Source organism: Parasteatoda tepidariorum, chromosome 1, assembly GCF_982258835.1.
Source record: "Parasteatoda tepidariorum strain Cologne lab strain chromosome 1, Ptep-v5.0, whole genome shotgun sequence".
Taxonomy (NCBI): Eukaryota; Metazoa; Arthropoda; class Arachnida; order Araneae; family Theridiidae; genus Parasteatoda; species Parasteatoda tepidariorum.
The window spans coordinates 40,727,203-40,747,213 of NC_141755.1; the positions used below are offsets into that span (position 1 = coordinate 40,727,203).

Sequence of the window (20,011 nt, forward strand, 5' to 3'; positions counted from 1 at the left end):
TATCTACTTATGCATAATTACTTATTATTTAATAATAAGGTATTTAAATTTCAATATTAATATATTTTTCATAAAACTATTGTTACACAATGTACTATTACTTTAATAAATGTTTAAAATCATAAAATAAATGTACAAACACAGTATCTAGTAGAGTTTTATTTTAATTAACAGAAAATAACTTTTGTGGGGGTCGATGGAGATTTCGAAAAATTATATAGGGGTCGATGATCAAAAAAGTTTGGCGACCCCTGAGCTAGATTGTGAAGATGGGCAAATAGTGAAGGAACATAACTCTTCTTGCGGATGTTGCTCTACTTGCTACACTGAAATACGTAAGTTTTTACTAATTTTTTAAAAACTTGAAAAGTAAAATTTTCTCAAAAACTGATTTTTCCCAACACTCAGATGTATAATAACGTCATGTTTTGTAAACGTTAGTATCAAATTTTGAGCAGCTCAGAAAGAAAATTATTGTTGACTTGAAACCTTAAACCTTCCATTGTTCCAAAGGACGAGAATGGAATTTAACGAGCAATTAAAGTCTGAATAATGCAGATTTGTTTGCAAAAATTTAAAATTTACATGGTTAGGTTTAATTTAATAAATTTAAGTTAAAATCTTAACCATAAATTTAAAATTTACATTATTAAGAATTATTTGACTTTAGCTTGATTTCGTTTTCATAATTGTTTACTTTTTAGGAATTTTTGAAATTTGACATAAATTGTTAATTTTTCTTTCGATTGTAATATAATTTACCGAAAATTCAATTTTCATGAGACGACTACAATAATTGCGAGCTTTTAAAAAGATAACTTAACCATCTGGAAGGTAAATATTAAAAATTTTAAAGTTAAAATATGTGTATGAATAAAACCGCTCCACTTTTGGAACATTGGCGTTTAAAGAGTTCCATATTTAGATTTCGTGTGATTCGTTCAGTTATGTCGTGTGCATTTTATTCAATTATGATTATTAGATTAATTCAGAATAAATAATATTGTTTAAACAGAAAAGGGGGTGAATGAAGTTCAACTACTTTTGAATTCGTAGTATTCGCTAGTAAAAGGATGATAGTGACAGTGATTATAAGATTATATTGTAATTATAAGATTATTGCTGATAAGATGATTACTCTCAGGGTATTGTACTTTCTCTTCGTATTATTTGACAATGATAGTGTTTTAATTTAACATCAAAGTTGCTGTTTTTCAGTGTGTCCCCAACAATGATATTATATAAACTTTTGCTATTGATAGTCTTAGCTTTCTGATACTTGGGATTTATATTATTTCAGAGATTCATGGGACTTGATACTAAATGATTTAAAGAATAGTGGGTACTTCTTTTTTAATTACTTCACTTAAAAAAATTGCTTGCTCCTAAGAGATAAATAATGGTACAAAAAGCCTTGTTAGATATTATTTTTGTTCAGATTTGAAAGATTTTTGTAAGTCACAGCTTGACTAAACCAAGAGATTAATTAGATAAAGAAAACACATTAAAATATTCCAGAGCCTTTTATTTCATTCTAGCCTTTTGTTTCAATCCTGATGATGTGCCTTAACTCAGTTGAGCAACAATATTAGAAGCAATCGTCGCAACCTTTAAGCAACTCTATGTTATATATATATATATATATATATATATATATATATATATATATATATATATATATATATATATATATATATATATATATATATATATATATATATATATATATATATATATATATATATATATATATATATATATATATATATATACATATATATATATATATATATATATATATATATATATATATATATATATATATATATATATATATATATATATATATATATATATATATATATATATATATATATATATATATATATATATATATATATATTATTAATTTCCTTCGTTTTTCTCTCTTTTCTTTGTATCCTTTTTGTCTTGATCGTGCTATATATAAATATAGAAAAAACAAGGAAAATAATAAAGATTAATGAAAAGAGAAGAAGAAAAAATTATTAAAATAAAATCTTTTTAAAAATATTTTACAAAATGCTTTTATTTAGAATATATATATATAAAGGTGAAAAACAAAGTAATGAAAAGATATAATCTCTTCATCAGCTCACACGATTATATCCGTAAACAGGAGTGCATTCTAATATTGTATCAATATAGCCAAACCAAAATATATCAATACAATAGTGTGAGGAGCACTCAAAAGAATTTAAATGAAAATGGAACACATTAAGTAAAAAATATATACGAAATAAAGCATATCAAACAAAAAAAAAAACAATACAGAGCAAAACACAAAACGAAATCTATGAAGAAAATAGCAAATTCAAATGGACTTGCACATACCGGAATCTTTCAAGAATGATTTGAAGTATTTTCGTAATAAGATTGCCCGATTACAAAATAAGAAAAAAGGAGCGTAAATAGAAGTTAGAAGCATAAATAGAGGGATCTCTTATGGCACATTCTTACTGCTGTACTGAAGCGTGTTTGATTTGTTAGTTGCCTCAGATTGCCCGAAAATGGAAGTGAGCAAGGTAATAATATTTCACTGGATAATTTAATGTTTGTAATTAAAAGGGTGGATATTTAATATCATACAATTTTAATGATTTTAAAAAATGTCCATTTATTTAAAAAAAGAAGCATGATTTGCCCGTTTTGCACAGATTTTTAACCACGGACATATATATATATATATATATATATTCCAATGCCTGTCTGGGGAATGACCTACGTCTTACAGTCATTACAGGGCAGATTTGTTGGTCACTTTTCCAGGGGCACCATATCGGGTGAGCTAATCCCACGGTAAGGAGAGATAGTACAGTAGAAGAAAGAACATAGTGTAATATAATTTTCTTGAGAAGAAAATATGAACATTTTATGACCACTTTCGTCAAAACTATGCAACCATTAAAGGTTTAAAACAAAATTCCTTCCGAGCAGAAAATGCCGCAATCGAAAGGCTTCTCACTCAAGTAACACATAATAGATAACACATATATAACATCAGTAAATAAAAAAATCTAATGTCATTTTGCACAACCTTCGACTATTAGAAAGATAAAGAAGGTCGCTGTTTTCTCTGCGTTATGTAATATGAGATTCTATTCAAAATTATATTATCTACGATTTTATATTTTCTGTTATTATCTTGCATCGTTTGTTTATTTTTTCAATATTTTTTTTTGAATAAGCGATAAACAAAGTGAAGATTTAGGCAGTAGATGAATAATTTGGTGACATAAGTTAACTTAATATTCTGTATTATTGTAAAGAGATAAAACATAGAAAAACAGTTTTACTATGTCATTTCATGAATTATTTTCTTAATACAGAAACACTAACTATAATTATATTATCGAGTTCTCCTAGCATCCATTTTTCTATTTTTTTTATCGCTTTATACTTTTTATTGTCAATTATAATTTTGCCAATTTGATTTTTATAATGAAAATTTCAAATTTGACTATAATATGAGATTTTCAAAATTATTCTATCTAGGATTTTATATTTTCTATTATTACCTTGCATCCTTTTGTCTATTTTTTCAATATTTTTTTTTTTTTTGAATAAGCAATAAACAAAGTGAAGATTTAGGCAGTAGATGAATAATTCGTGTTATATATAAGTTAACTTAATATTCTGTATTATTGTAAAGCTGTAAAACATAAAAGAAAGTTTTATTTTCATAATTTCATACATTATCTTCTTAATACAGAAATTCTAACTATAATTATATTATCGAATTCCGCTAGCATCCATTTTTTTTTAAGTTTTTCTCTTTATACATTTCGTCAATTATATTTTTGACAATTTGATTTTTATAATAAAAATTTCAAATTTAACTATTATATAATATGAGATAAATAATTGAAGATAAATAATTGTGTAGCTAATTTTTTATCTTCAAAGATTTATGCAAGGAAATTTTCTTATAAATTTAATATAATGAATCTTTTTCAAGTATCAATTTTTAATTCTAAAAGTATTCTCTTTTTTTAAGAAATGAGCTAATTTTATCAATCTCTTAATTGAACTTGTTGGTTTGTACCATATATTTCATAAAAATTATTACTCTGTCCATCTGTCGTTTTACTTTAGTCATTTGTAATTTCATAATTACCATACGTAATTCATATTGTGAAATTGTGTAATAATAACCTCACTATAGTTGTAGCAATCTATTTTCATTCGAACTGAATAAAAATTTCAACTTTTAAATATTATTTTTTTCTTACTAAATTAACTCATGACTATATATCATTATTTAATTCCATAAAATGAAAATGTATCTTAATGATTTATTCAATATTAAAATTAAATTTTTTAAATTTTTTAATTTTTTGTAGTAATTGAGATAATAAAGAACGCAATTTAAATATAACCAATTTACATTAGATTTGTTTTATTTTTATCATTTGCTTTTCTAACTGTTTTCCACACTATTCTCGATTTTCTGTACAGCAAAAAGTGCACAACAAAAAGGAGAGAGAAACAGCATTCCACAATAGACATTACATATTTCCTAGATTTTAAAACTCCTTTAATTTCTTAAACTTATGTTTTTAGTCATTCTTAATCGAATTGTAATTAAATTAAGGCTATTATTTAATTTTTATTACATTTTGTAAAAAGCTAATATAAATATTTTATTATTTTCTTAACAATCAATGTAGCAGCTAACTTTTTTATTTCAATACAAATGTAAAACTCCTAAATTCACTGTCGCGACTAAATCGAAAACAAAATCTATTTGTAACTTTTTATTCTTTATTTCTGACCACAAAAATATTTCAATTACGTGGTTTTACTAATTCGCATAGTCTTTTTGGCGAGTCACTTTCGCCAAATTATTATCAAATTTAATATTGATTGAGAGGGGTTGGTTTTATTTTTAGCTATTTTATCTCACGATAAATTGCCACCCATGGATCTCTTCCCATACACCTAACTGTCCATAGGGATTCACTTTACTCTTAATTTTGAATTCTTAGTGTTGAGAATAGAGAGGCTTCGTCCTCTCAGCTCCAACCTTTTGAATTTTTATCTTTACAGAAATTCTTGACGTTAAGAGAGCGATTCTCTTGATCCCTTTGAGGGACTTTATTTCATTATTTTCCAGTTATGGCCATATTCTCTAAATAATAAATCAATTTTCCTCTGAATGTGTTTATTTTTGTAAGATAAATATCCCTCCTGCATAACAAGTTCATATGTATCTCACACGGCCAAAAATTATGCTTAAATTTTACGAAGAAACTACATACTTTGTACACTGAAGAATTTGGACTAAACTCCTATGAAATTCACATACAGTGAATGTTGGGACAGGAATAATAGTTGCTTTACAAAATGACAATCCTATCTATCATTGATTCGGTTGTTCAACTTCTCTGAGGCAGTGGTAATTATCTTTTATAGATAATGACATATTTGAATTTGCTACTGAAATATACAAGACAACACCAACATCTGAATAGATTTCGTATTCAACAAATACGCAAATAATAAATATTTGAAGAATATTTTTTTATCTTTATACATTATCTGTGCAATGAGTGGAGCTTGAATGCCCTTGGGAACTTAAAGTTAAGGATTACATGTTGATGTTTATTGTAACCGACGTAGGGTAGCATTATTATTATAAAAAAGGGAATTTTTTTACTGAACTTGCTAAATTTTTCCTTTTATTTCAGCTCTTTATCTTCAGCTTTTCCTTTTTTTCAGCTTTTTTTGTTATTTTTTTTTGTAAACTTTTATTTCACATCGAAAGATTAGGAGTCATATTCTAAATTTTGATTGCTTAAAAATTTAGAAAAAAAATACCATGAAATATTATAAATTCAACGAACAATTATTTTAAAAGTTTTAACTTTAGAGGGTGGAACACATGAGAAGAAATTATGTTTGTTAAATGGAACTAGTTTAAATTTGGGGAAAAACTCAACTTTATTTGTACGAAGATTAAAAGAAATAAAAGAAAATCGTGGTTTCAGAAACGTTTTTGAGACAATTATGGTTGTCTGGACAGTGGGGGGGAGTAAACCTTCTTCTTAGGGGCTGGGAATGAACTGATAAGGGAGATGGAAAAGGTCATATAGTTGTTGTTTGAATTCGAATGTTGAATTGAGAAAAAAAAAATTAAGAAGATGGGCAGAAAATCAATATTGAAAAATATTCTAAAAATTATGATTTCGGGTAAGATTTGGAAAAAATTATGGTTATTAAAGGAAGAGAGAAAGTCCTCCTTTCATGGAGAAGGATATATATTTTATGTATTGATGGATTCCACAAGAGACTTTTTTTTTTCTTTTTTTTTTTTGCTAATTTCAAACATCCATTTATTATTCTCCTCTATGTTTTCTCGTTGAAATATTGAGAGAAAGGTCATTCCAATGCAACGTAGGGTTTTTATTCAGAAATTCATATTTTTTTTCCTTATTGCCTTATGGATATGTTATACACATAAAATTTTTCGGAAATGTTTTCTAGTGTTCAGGTATTTTCCGAAAAAAAACTTTTGGTGGCAAAATGTGATTCGCAAAAATTCCAATTTTTCTAGGTAAAATCCTCCATCGCCAGGGCTACCACTCTAAAAGATGACGAAATGCAAGACTCTCTCTCTCTTTCTTGGGACAAACAAATTATTGGCAGAAAAAATTAATTTAAACGAAGTTTTTGCAAATAATACCCTCTGCGCGTATTCTAGAGATGCTTACACCGGTTGAGATAAAAATAAAATTAGATATTGGGAAGTTTTGAAGCTAGCTATTATTGGAAACATTGTTTGGGACAGGAAAGGAAAATGACATTTTGATATTCAATTAAATTTTTTTAACTAATACAAAACAGTCAATGCTAGTGCAAAGTCATTTTAAAATGCCATCAGCAATGCTATTTATTAATTTTTTTTAAAAAAAAGTTACTGTAGTATTATAATATTAGATCTTAGTGCGAGGGACCGTGAATTGTCATGTTTCGTGAGAATCACCCATATATATATATCACACTCTCTCTCTCTCTCTGATAACGAAACGACCAACTTTTCTCCCGAAGAGCGAAAAAATCTCAGATGAAAATTTGTTTAGGGTTTCCCTAAATATGCTTTTAAAATTTATGGTTAAAAAAAACTAGTTCAAACTCGATGTTGAGCCCAAATTGCAATTTATATGAAGGAAAAATGCGTTTAAACTTCGATTAATGACTATTAAAAGATGATGAAAGATGAAGAAGAGAAAGATATATAATGAAGATGAAAAAAGTAGTCAAACGGAAACAAATGCATTCATTCCAATTTAGCGAAACAAATTGGCTTTTGATGACTTTAATACATAATTTGTTCATTTACTAATGATTGATCAAAATTTGGTTGAGGTTTTTTTTTCCTTAAATATTAATTTATGACCACTACCATTTTTATACATACGCAAATAAATAAACACTAGAGGTCACATATAGGTTTTTTCATAATGAAACATAGGTCTATCACAATGGAGCACTAGGTAATGACCGAGTACCTTACTTATAATTAAAAACTTGCTTTAAACAGAGCATACTGTTAAATAAATAAATTTAAACTGAAATTTTATTTATTTATTTTTTTTAACTAATAAAAATAATTCCCATTTCCGAAAAGGGTCAAAGCTGCTACAGGTTACCCATTATTTCAAATGCTCCCCCAACGTCTGGATGTGCTGAAGGTTCAACATGTAACGCAAATGACATATGTGAATAAGAATTTCTCTTAACGTGAAAATATTTCAAATTATGTTCAGCGTGCTAAAAAAATGGACTTACTGATAACAGTCTTACAGTTCGTATTTTGTGCTCATTATTGATTGGATTTCAATCGAATTACACAATGTATGTTTTAATTATAAGAAAAAATAAAAATCAGGCTGTATTACTTCAGGATGACTTTATTGCACATGTATTTTAAGCAAAACAAAATAATATAATAAGTTATCAGAGTTATAAGTTATACAGGCCTGTACGAGCTATTAATCAGCTGTCTTAAAAGTAATTTTTTCTCAATCACATTAACACTTGAGCTAAAAAATATTTTGACATTTATATTAACTTAAGCGATTGGATTTCTGTAACATTAATAATAAATGCGATCCCTATACACGGACGGTAACCTTATACAAATTTCGACAGACTTAAAAATCAATAAAAAAAATTCAACATATTTTAACAGTCAGCATTATACAGATATTTATCACAGCTAGAAACCAATTTGTCTATGCTCTCTTTAAAGAAAAAAGTCAAAGATGAACATTTTATCTTCAATTTATGACAATCTCATACGAAGCACTTTTATAAATTTATGGAATCTCATCACAAAGCATTCTTGTAGTGAATCGTTTGTTTTCACGAATTTATTCATTCACTTTTGAAACCAACCTATCTTTGATAAAAGAAGATTGCTCACTTTGTGCTGTGCTTCATCTTGAAAACTGGTGCGTTCATCAATGAATTATGGAACCCACTTTCCTACGATTTCATCGTTCATTACATGTTCATTATAAATTACATGTTATCAAGTTGACAATATATTTCGACGGAATTAACATTCTTTGCATCCAGAAACTATATTATAAAAAGCTCTTAAATGTCAAGGGGATCAGCAATCGACTTTAACACATGAACGTAAGAAAACACAGCACATCTGATTTTAATGACGTCAGTGAACCGACCATCAACCCTAGACGCATGTACATATGTGCAGAACTGCGACATTACGGCTGCAGAGACAGGACAACGAAACGGAACTTACTTTCTGGAAAATTCTTGTATAATATGAAAACCTCCATGCAGTAATTTTTGTTTCAAAATTGCAGCAAAATAAAGTTTTCTTAAAGCCTATTAATCAAACATTTTATTTTAAATATCCAACTGCCCATTTACACTAACAATCATTTCCTCCAAATACATCTTTTCAATTGGACAGGATGTATCGTAATCAATTCCCTTAATATATATTAATAGCACGTTAAGGGTCCCAAATTAATATTTAACCAAAGAAGAATCAATGTCGTTTTCTACCTAATCACTAGTGAGGAAAGAAGGATGTGAAAACATCAAAATCCGTTTAATTGCCCTAGGAATTTAAAACGTGTTTCTAATAATCACTTTTCCTCTTCTGTCAATCAGACTGGTTTTGCTGTTTTCATTCCTGCCCTTCTCAGTAGTTATTAGTTAAAATTCAAAAGCATTTTCGATTTTTCCTCGCATTTATTATTAATTGGCAACCTTTAATGTTTATTCGCTTTTAAAAAAATTCACAAAATTAGCAGGGTGATGATTTCTAAAAATACTAAAAATTATTTATCTATATTATGGGCACTGACTAATGAACAGCCTATTTACTTCGATCATAATATAACTCGATTCTCAATCATCCATTAATACTGAAATACGCTTAAAGCATATGCAGTGCTAAGATCGTAACGATTTTCGAGAATGCTATTATAGTATAATAATTACGCTAACAAAATGACTCCAATACCTTCCTTCATGCTGCAACGTAACTATATTATTCAAACTCGATAATATTATACTATTAATATCGTATCATTTTATATCAAAGATGTTATTTATAATAGTGTGAAAAGTGTATCCTCAATTTTGAAAATCTTAAATTGTTATTTTCTAATCATAATTTCTTCTATTAATAATATCCTCTATGAAGGTAAACATAACTTATTTATTTTTAACCGGATCCGGTCACTTGCCCTACAATTTATTTTCCGGACATGTACGTTTGCCCGGCAATTTATTTTTCAGATTGCGTGTTCAGTTTCAGTTGAGGCAGTACGTTTACCTGACTGGCTGTCATGTAAGGAAACTGAGTATAAAATTCTCTATTGGCAATTGCTTTACCTTATAAATAAAACTGGGCTACTTATGGAAAGAAAGTGCAAACGATATTTAATACTTGTTTATGTTGTCGCTGCTTTCTAAAGCATTTTAGACCTCAGGAATTAAAGTTGTTCTAGTAGCATTAAAAGGTATACTTCATTCAGTTTTTTCAATTTTTATTTGTTTTTTATTTATTTATTTTTACCTTTTTTTATTCTTCTTACTTTCTTATGCTCAGTGAGAAATTGAGCAAACGTACTACCTGCCGGGCAGACAGAGTCGAGTAACTGAATCAAATTTCGGGTAACTGAATTTGGGTATAATGTACCTGACCCTTTATAACCCTCCCATCTTACACGCTGAACATAAAAACCGACTTTTTTTTTAATCATACGTCAGGTTTTTGTGAATTCAAAATTTAGTTTTACCCACATTATGCAATAGGAAAATAATCAACAGAGGAGAAATTTTGCTCATGAACTCAACAATTGGAGAATGTCTGTGTCTTTGTGTCGGCGTCTATATGTGTCTGTTTCTTAATGTCTGTTTCTTTGCGTCTGTGTCAATGTGTGTTCCGATGCGTACGTCTGGTATCGTTTATATAATGATGTTTAAAAAATTATGCAGTTAATAATGTAAGAACAAAAATCGGGATAAATAGTTTTTAACAATTTATTATAATCAAGAATTTAATAATATAATAAGAAAGGAAATTGTTCTTAGAAAGAGTAATTTTTCTTTAAAATTAAATAAATTAAAGCTTCAGTTACATTTTCACTAGTAGCTGCTAAGGGATATCTTTTTTAGACTTAACGTCGTTTGTCTTTTAATAGATTTTTTTTTATTTAAAAAGATTTGATACTTGTTAACATCATAGGACACTAGGGTGGAGAAAAAAAAGCAAATTTTTCGATAATTAAATAGCATTACCACCCAAAAGTTGTATATGAACTAGTATATGAATTTCTTAAGAATTTTTATGCACCATCTTCATTCCCCGTAAACGCTTTAAAATTTTAAAATTTTTCAAAATACCACAAAATTTTGTGAATTTAATAAATTTTTAAAATTTATCTATCAAAAACAAATCACTTCTCAAAATATTGCTCCTGATTTTTTTCAGAATTTTCTGCAATATCTTCGTTCCTAAAAAAAGCAGTTAAATGTTAAAAATTTACAAAAAATACGAAATTTTTAAATAAATGGCCCGGGTTTTTTTATTAACTAATTTTGTTTTAACTAAACAATGCTATTGTGAGGTTAATAAAAATGTAACTTTTTGCTGGTGCGATAAATCATCCAGAACTCACCATGACGAGTTCCACCCTTGACCCCGCCCTTCCCAAACACCCTACAATTGGGTGTTGTATTTTCACTGTTACATATTTTCTACAAAATCCTTTCTCTGGATAATCCTTACTGTTTCGAAAATCGGCATTATTGACCTGTCTAATAATTTTGTTCGGATTTTACAATCACAAGCTTTTGCTCCACTAATTGGTCGAAGAACCTCCGTAACAATTTTAACACGTCTTTGAAATTTCGAAGGTTTAAAACTTTTGCGGGGATTGGAGATGGTGCATAAAAGTTCAGAAAAAATTCACGAGTGATATATACTAGTCCACATACAACTTTTGGGAGGTAGTACTATTTAATTATCGAAAAAAAAATTTCGCTCCACCCTATTGTACAATATGTGACAATTTTCGGTTTTTCAGTCTTCTATTGAAGGTTTTTTTTCTGTTTAATTTTAGAGCATTTTTGTTTAATACTGAGTGCAAAATAATGAAGCACTTCAGTTCAAGCCTTCTGTTGTTTTCTTTAACAAAAATGAAATATTTGCCACTGTTTTTCAGTCGCTCTACTCTCAAAACAACAGTAAAACAGTCTCTTCACAGAAGAAAATAGATTTCAAAGCATCCTTGATTTTTATGAATCTCTTGTGCCCACAAAGCAAAAAACTTCTTTGACCCCTTAATAGTAGCATCATTTTACTCAATGAGAAAATGTTCCTAACTTCTTTAAATTGTCTTTCTTATTTACTGCTTTAATCTTTTTTCCCCCTTCATCTATAGCATTTTAAAATATTGAATATCCAAAGAGCCGATTCTTAGCCCAATTTTCTGTCAAAAACTGCATTAAACAATGAATTATCAAGTATTTCTAGAACAATTTTATCTTTCTAAGATAAAACTTTATCTTTCTTTTAAAAATGTGACAACTTTTTTGGAAATAAAGCACTTCAAACTGATTCATTTGGAGGTAAGAAAGTATTTATAATAAATCAATATATGCCATGTACATTCAGTTGTGTATGTAAGGGTGGGATTTAGGGGATTTAAACCCACCCCCATTGCAAATGGCAATTTTCAATATTTTTTCAAATTACTCATTTTTTTTAAAAAATTATTTTCAAAATTTTTTTCTGCTTCTTTTAAAGTTTTTTCTAGGTAAAAAGCACCGTCTAAAATTTATTTTACCGCAAGGGGAAACCAATGCACCCCATCTTTCACTCAGTTAAAATTATGAAGATGAGTAGAAAAAATTACAAGTAGTGCGTTAAAATGAAAATAATTATAAGTCGATTATTAATTCGAGAATAATCAACTATTAGAGTTGTCGTAAAAATATACCATGTAAGCCACTGAAGTAAGTGAACAGGTAGTAAATCGGTATAAGCTACAGAGTTGAAAAGGGCCATTCTTCTTTATGAACTAAATTCGATTTTTATTTTTTCAAAATTTCAATTTGATTCGAAATTACTTTAATTTTACATGTTTTTTTCACGATTTTATTATTATTTTTTGCTCACAATAATGGTTATTTACTCATTGCTCAAAAAATCTCTTGTATTTAGTGTAAAATGCAATTAACCTATAAATAAAATTATAATAATTGGAGATTTCCATTTCTAAATCATCTTTTTTATACGACAAAAAATATAAACTTTAAGAAAATAATAATAATGATAGAAAAATTAATTAAAGCAAGGCTACGGGGGTTGGCGAGCGAAGCTGGGAGAGTACGGAGCCTCCCAGTCAATGAAATGATTGTTAAAATTTGAAACTTCATTTTACGATCAACATTAAACAAATATATATTTTAAAAGTTTCATCCTTGGAAAAAAGTATTTTATAGCTAATTATCGAATAAAATAAAATTAATTGAATATCATTTTAAAATGCAGAGTTTATCATTGAGTTTGGTTACTTATTCATATTTCTATTTGTATTAAAAAATATGGATGGAAAAAAATTTATTATGTAAGGTTGAGTATAATTTATAACTCATACAGCTAGTTCAAAGAAATCTCAAAATTAGAAAAATATTTAAACAAGGATCGGAAAGAATGTTTTTAGTGTTGCCTTCTGTGAGAAATGAAAGAACTAACAAGAAAGTTATAAGAGGACTTTTTGAGCGAAGCAAATGGAAATAAAATATGTCCTTACTTTTTTACTTATCTAGTAGCTCCATCTACATGTGACATCGTTTGAAAGTGCATTTTTAAAAAGGTTTTGAAGAAGACGCATTGCTGCTTAGGCGCTAGTTAGACAATTTCTTAAGAGGAAAGATGAAAAACACTTATTTCAGCTAAGTAAGTCTGTGATTTTCTATCTGAGATGTTTTTTATACAAATTTCCTAAAAACATTTAATGTATTCAATTTTTCTGTTCAATATGCTTCAGAGCAAACATGTGAGGAAAAGTGTACACATTCTAATACGAAGGATTTTCGTAACGTATTAATTAATTTATCATCTTCTTTTATTTTGTTTTTATTTCTTTACATTTTGAAGAAAGAAATTTAAAAAATATATTATCTAAAAATCGTCAAGAAACTCTGTTACTCGTTTATATCACTGGCAAGTAATCTTCAAATGGTTAGATTTTTGTTAATATTCTCTTGAATGTCACAAACTTTTAAGCACTTATTTTACATCTTTGAAAAATTAAGTTATTTTGAGATAAATTGATTTTAAATAAGCGAATAATTGAATTAAAATAGAACATTTTTTTTTTAGTATTTCATCCATACAAAGAAAAAAAATTAAACAAAATAATAATTATAAAATATAATTAAGTTAATTATCACTGAAATAAGACATTGATAAATATAATAGTATAAAACAAAACACTGAGCTATACATACAAATTACATCATTTGCATATTCGGAATGATTTGCACTATTATTGACCAAATGCTGATATTTTTTGATAATCAATTTATGTTTTATCGCTAATGCTCAAAATCGGTAAATATGCAATTTAGCTAACTAATATTCAGATTAACTAGAGTGATCCGTTAAAAGAACGTAATCAAGTGCTCTCCGTAATTTACCTAAGTAGTGTGTGCATTTACGGTTTCCGTATCGTTAAAGTTCAAAAGTTTATTTCTCTCATTCTATCAATTGATTTATTGAATGCTTAATCAAATTCTAATATTAATTAGTTAATCATCAATGCAACAGGACATTGATAACTATGAGAGTGTAAAACAAAACACTGAGCTAAGCATGCAAATGGCATCATTTTCATATCCGGAATTATTTGCACCATCATTGACCGAATGGTGGCATTTTTTGATAATCAATTTATATTTTATCGCTAATGCTCGAAAACCGTAAATATGCATTTTAACTAACTAATATTCAGATTAACTAGGGTGATCCGTTAAAAGAACGTAATCAAGTGCTCTCCGTAATTTACCTAAGTAGTGTGCGCATTTACGGTTTCCATATCGTTAAAGTTCAAAAGTTTGTTTCTCTCATTCTATCAACCAATTTTACGTTAGTTTGATTGTATTTATTGACTTGATTCTTTAGATATTAAAAATAAATCAATGGTAATATTAATATTAATTTCCGTATTATATCCCGTAACAATATTTTAAACCGATGATTGTTCGCGATTGATTCGACCTGCTTAAATGATTATAGTTGCAACTTGATTTTTTGCAAAAAATGAACAGATGCATAAAAGTAAATTAGTTAGAGCGTGCACAAACGTAAAACGGTGCCCTCAAGCGAAAATGCTATTTTCGCTTTAACTTGTGCCTAGTAGACTATGAGCAAATTATCAGGTAGTTTGCAGATTACTTAGGTAATTTGGAAAATGAAACAATCTTGTTAATCTGCTCGATATCATGGATAATCTTGGAATTACTTATTTCTTCACTTTAGCGATAACAAATAAGAATGACCGAAAACTACTTGTGATCAATTGTGAAAGGACGAATTTTCTTTATTCTGACTGATGTGTGTTAATATGATACTCTTCCGTACAATATTTTGTCTGAACAATGTGTCCCTTAATCAGAGCAAAGAATCTATATTTTCCAAATCATTTACAAAAATGAAATAAAAATAAAGTATGCGTTTTACGGCCGAGCAAAAGAAAAAATAATTAAGCTATAAACTGCTAAGGTGAACCGGGTTCGAATCCCAGCGATAGCTGGTCGATATAAATACCGCATTCAACTTGCACCTACCACAGTGCTGTGACACAGCTAAAACGTCTTTATTGCAGAGATTTATAAGTGATTCCGAAATATTACAGGAAAAATAACTGGTTTCCTAAGCAGAAAACCAAGCATTCTTATCTCCTTCATTTTTTTTTCTTTAATTGTTTTTCTGAATCGTAGTTAATTTTTTATTACAGTATATGTATTTAAAATAATTGAATGGAGTGTTTGAATGCATTCATTGTTTTAAATTTCTATTTTTTAACTGATAGTAATATATAGTCAGAACTCCATTTAACGAAGTCGCTAAATCGTGGTAATAAGTTTGTTGTATGGAAAATTAATTCATTAAATAAAAAATCAACTTTTGAAATACTTAAATAACACAAAACTGGTTTTAAATTCATAAACACTTGGCATAGTTAAAATAGCAATTGATACGCTTTTCTTTTGTAAACTAGTATCGGTTATTTATTTTATAAATCTTAACGATCAAAGAAATCTGCATTGAAAGTTACAATAGAGCAAAACATTATCCAGTGTTGCACTATCATGCTACATACATTTTCAACTAACAAAAGCTAAATTTATGTATAAAATTATGGCTGCATTTATTATAAAAGTAATTTCAAAAATGCATTACCACATGAGTTCTTAAGTTTGATTGCTACTGATAAAATCCGTTGATTTTATCTGAGTTTTTCGTTTAAAAGGCGAACAAAAATGGAAAGGGACTTTACTTCTTTCTTTAAAAGTTAAGTGACTTTGAAAATCAATTCAAGGTCATTTTCCTCATAAAATACGTTAACAAGTTTGAAATGTTCTGAAATTTTTTTTGGGAAATAGGGAAAGTGGATCTCAAAGAAAAGTTTCGTCAAATAGAAAATTCACTTCGCTATTTGGACAGTTATTTTTACGAAGAAACTTCCAAAATGTTATTCGTTTCTCGAAATAAATCACAAAACAGAGAAATTCGCAACATGAAAGTTCGTTAAATAGAAGTCCGACTTATAAAGAAATATTTATATATATTATAGATATTCTTAGACATTTTTCCATAAAATGTTTCTTTTTTCAACCATTGCTATGCCTGATATTTTGTACTTTCATTTTGCAGTTGAAAAACACGCAAGTCATGTGGTTCATTACCGAAAACTTAACAAGCAACGGAAGTGCATACTATCTGGCCTTATTTCTTATACTCTTATCCACCATCTACTACTTTGTCCGATCACGTGGTCTACCGCCTGGTCCTGTAGGCCTTCCTTACATAGGATACTGGCCTTTCTTTGATACTTCAACTATACATTTACAACTGCTAAAAATGAGAAAAAAATATGGTGACATATTCAGCTTTACCGTTACAGGTCGCCTGTACATATCTTTATGTTCGTATAACGTCATAAGAGAAGTAGACTTAAAGAAACCACAAGATTTTGATACTAGGGCATCTGGTTTTACTCTACTGAGCTTTTTTTTCCAAGAAGGTACGCATTATGTTAGTCCTGTTTTATATGCATTTTAATTCAGGAGTTCGTCCGTGAGCTTTTGATTCTGAAAGTATTTCAAAATACGTGTTTACAAAAATGCTATTGTACATCGTCAGGGCTAAAGAGAAGAGAAAAGGGTTAGTTAATTCCGCTCTATATTCTTATCCATTCCATATTGCTCCCCTATTGTTGGATGTACTGAGAAGATGTTATTTCTAATTTTAAATCAATATTTTTTAAGGCGAAATGCTTGTAAAACCATCAATCTAATTCAGTCCTTCTTTTTCTTATGAATTGATCATTTTGTTTCCCAAATTAAGGTCAATATTCCAAGACATAGGAATGGAGTCATGCATTTTATCTTCAATGTTGTCTAGAATATCATTATTTTCGGAAACTATTTTGTTTGTCGTGTATTTTTTAAACGCTTTTTTAACAATTCCGCAGTTAAGTAACAACCTATTTGAGAATTTTTAATTTCCATTCATACTTTACAAGATTAGGTAGTTTATTCGCAATTAACAATTGCAATTGCGTTTTTGAAGTAAAAGTTCAAGCTTTGCGCAGCCGTGACGTCACAATCGAAAATCGGAGATTTGGCTTGGCGAGAGTTTCTTCAAAGAAGTGAACCAGCCCTTCCATCCTCTTTAGCCCTGGTACATCGTAAACTTCATTGCAATATAAATTTGATTCAACTTGAACCGAAATGTGATTAACAAATCACAAAGGATGCAGAAATTTACACCCTATTATGGTTCAAGTTACCCGCATTACGGATGTTGAACTATTCGTTCAAAAAGCATATACACTAGCTTTAAAAAAAACAAATAAAGAAAATAAAAAAAACTTTTTTTTTCAGATTAGTGGAAAAGCTCAAAGAATAATTTGTATATGTTCACATTTTTCTAAATAATGTAAGTTAAAAAATTTTATCGAAAATTTAAAATGCAAAGATGCAGTTAAAGTTATGAAAATGGATAATCAAAACTAGTACTATTTCATAACAACCTCAATTGCCTTTCTATTATTTCATCATGATCTTAACTGATCTGGTACTATTTCGAAATCACCTCTATCGATTAGGTGTTATTACATAATGACCACAACTCATGTGATCTGGTCCAATTTCACCATTAATTCATGTGCTCTAGTACTGAATCAGGACTCTCTCAATTTCATATTTCAGGGTTTGCTTTTGCAAATGGAGAAGAATGGAAAATTCAGAGAAAATATTACATTCAGCAACTCAAAGAGCTTGGAATGACGACTTTCAAAGAGGAGCGAAAAGGGCCCATTTATGAAGCAGTCAATGATTGCATAAAAGACTTGGAGAAAAGTGGTGGTAAACCAGTGGACTTAACTGAGATCATCGCGAAAGGAAGCAACAAGATTTTGAGGACTACTCTATTTGCGGGAGAAGAAGATTTCACATGTGAAGATATAAAGGATGTCTGCCATTCTTATGAGTTTACGTTGCAAAACATGACTGGACCAAACCTCCTCCTGATTGGAGATTTTGCTAAGTATATATTTGTTTTAATTTCTTTTTAATATCATTTTAACAACTCAAACTTGTATTCCAATGATGCACAGTATTAGATTGCTCATATTTAAGTGAAAAACGAAGTAAAGCACTCCCCAAGTAGCACAATTCACAAAAACGATATCGTAAAAACTTAGCTTTGAACATTGTGCAATATTGTAGCGAAACATTGTACTATATAAAAATGGACCACTTTCATTACATTATTCAATATCGTGAAAAAATATTGTTCGATACTGCAAAAACGTTGGGTAACGTCGATCGATATCTCTCAGTATTTCGGATATCTTTAAATTTATATTTTAAATTTTTTTCTTTTTTTGAATTATAACAATTCGACGTCATTTTTTGTCTTTTAAATGATTAATTTTGATTTAAGAACACAATAAAGTTTGAAATGAAAAGTTTCACAAACAAACTTTTAATGTGAAATCGACGGGAATCGCACAATATCGTACACACAATGTCGATTTTCGCCTATATTGACAATGTCGGTCGATGTAGACTAAAACTGTTACAATATCCCTGTGCTACTTGGATCCCGCAGCAGCCAGTTGTTATCCAAAAAAGGGTATGGAGTTTGAGGCTCAACAATTTCGATACCAGTAGCAAGAAGATAACAATATGACTTGCATTTACTTCAAAATTAGCTGATACTCATGGATCTGAAGCTGGGAAAACTTCAAGCGGTTGCCAATGAATGAACTCGGGTACCTCACAATGACAACTTACTGCCTTTACCACTCGAAAGACTTTCGCAGGAGATGAAGATTTCACTGATGAAAATGTAAATGATGTTTGCCACTCTTACGAGTATATGTTGCAAAACATAACTGGGCCAAACCTCCTTCTGATTGGTGATATTTCTAAGTATGTATTTGTTTTAATATCATTTTAATAATTCAATATTAAATGCCTATGACAGAAATGGGCAAACCACGGGCCAACTGTGGCCGGCCGGAAGATTTTATCCGGCCCGCGGACAGAATTTCAACTAGCGGATCAGTGGCGAATATAAACAATCTACATTATACATCCATTTTCTTGTCTACTTCGTTTAAAGCTATTTTTGTTCTTTCTTTTTTAACAAAGTACTGATGACCTTTTTACTTTCTCTATTTTTGTTCTACAAAACATAAGTTGATTAAAATAGTTAACACAAACAGCTTCAATTGGTAAAATGTTGAAAGCAAAAGTTCTTTATAGAATAGTCGTAGATTAGCCCCAACTAGTACTTATCTTTCTCGAGGAGCAGACATATGGAATCTAATATGGGTGAATTGTACTTCACATGAGGCTGACTAAACATTTTAAGTTCCAGCGAGCGGATTTTTCTGCCGGAGCGAGTTCTAGCATAATTTACAGCGCGAGGAAAGGTTGCACACATACAACGCCATTGTAAATAATGGTGAAATTATTAAATGTATGAAATGGCTACTGCCTTTTTGAGTTATTTGTAAACATTTTTAATCCCAAAATGACAACTAAAAAACCCAAAGTGGATGTAGAGTGCTATGCGTTCAATGATGAATTGACTTTATTTTATATCAGAAGTTAGAATTCTTATTCTATTTCTACTCGGCCCACCAAACTTTTTTTTCTAGATTTTTGGCCCATGACC

At 29.0% G+C, this 20,011-nt stretch overlaps 1 protein-coding gene across 3 annotated transcripts in view; it reads left to right on the plus strand.

The window, feature by feature from the left end:
- Positions 1 to 254: 254 nt before the first annotated feature.
- Positions 255 to 20,011, plus strand: part of LOC107455032 (cytochrome P450 2F3) — a 32,039-nt gene continuing 12,282 nt past the window's right edge. Inside the window, exons 1-4 of one of the 3 annotated variants that reach the window (XM_043042720.3) lie at positions 255 to 335; positions 13,363 to 13,492; positions 16,475 to 16,844; positions 18,034 to 18,370. In XM_043042720.3, coding sequence (XP_042898654.2) covers positions 16,493 to 16,844; positions 18,034 to 18,370 — 689 coding nt within the window. In that variant the 5' untranslated portion in view covers positions 255 to 335; positions 13,363 to 13,492; positions 16,475 to 16,492. Of the gene's footprint in view, positions 336 to 12,061; positions 12,160 to 13,362; positions 13,493 to 16,474; positions 16,845 to 18,033; positions 18,371 to 20,011 lie in introns of those variants that run through there. The other 2 variants (XM_071179955.2, XM_043042722.3) reach the window with 2 other exon arrangements.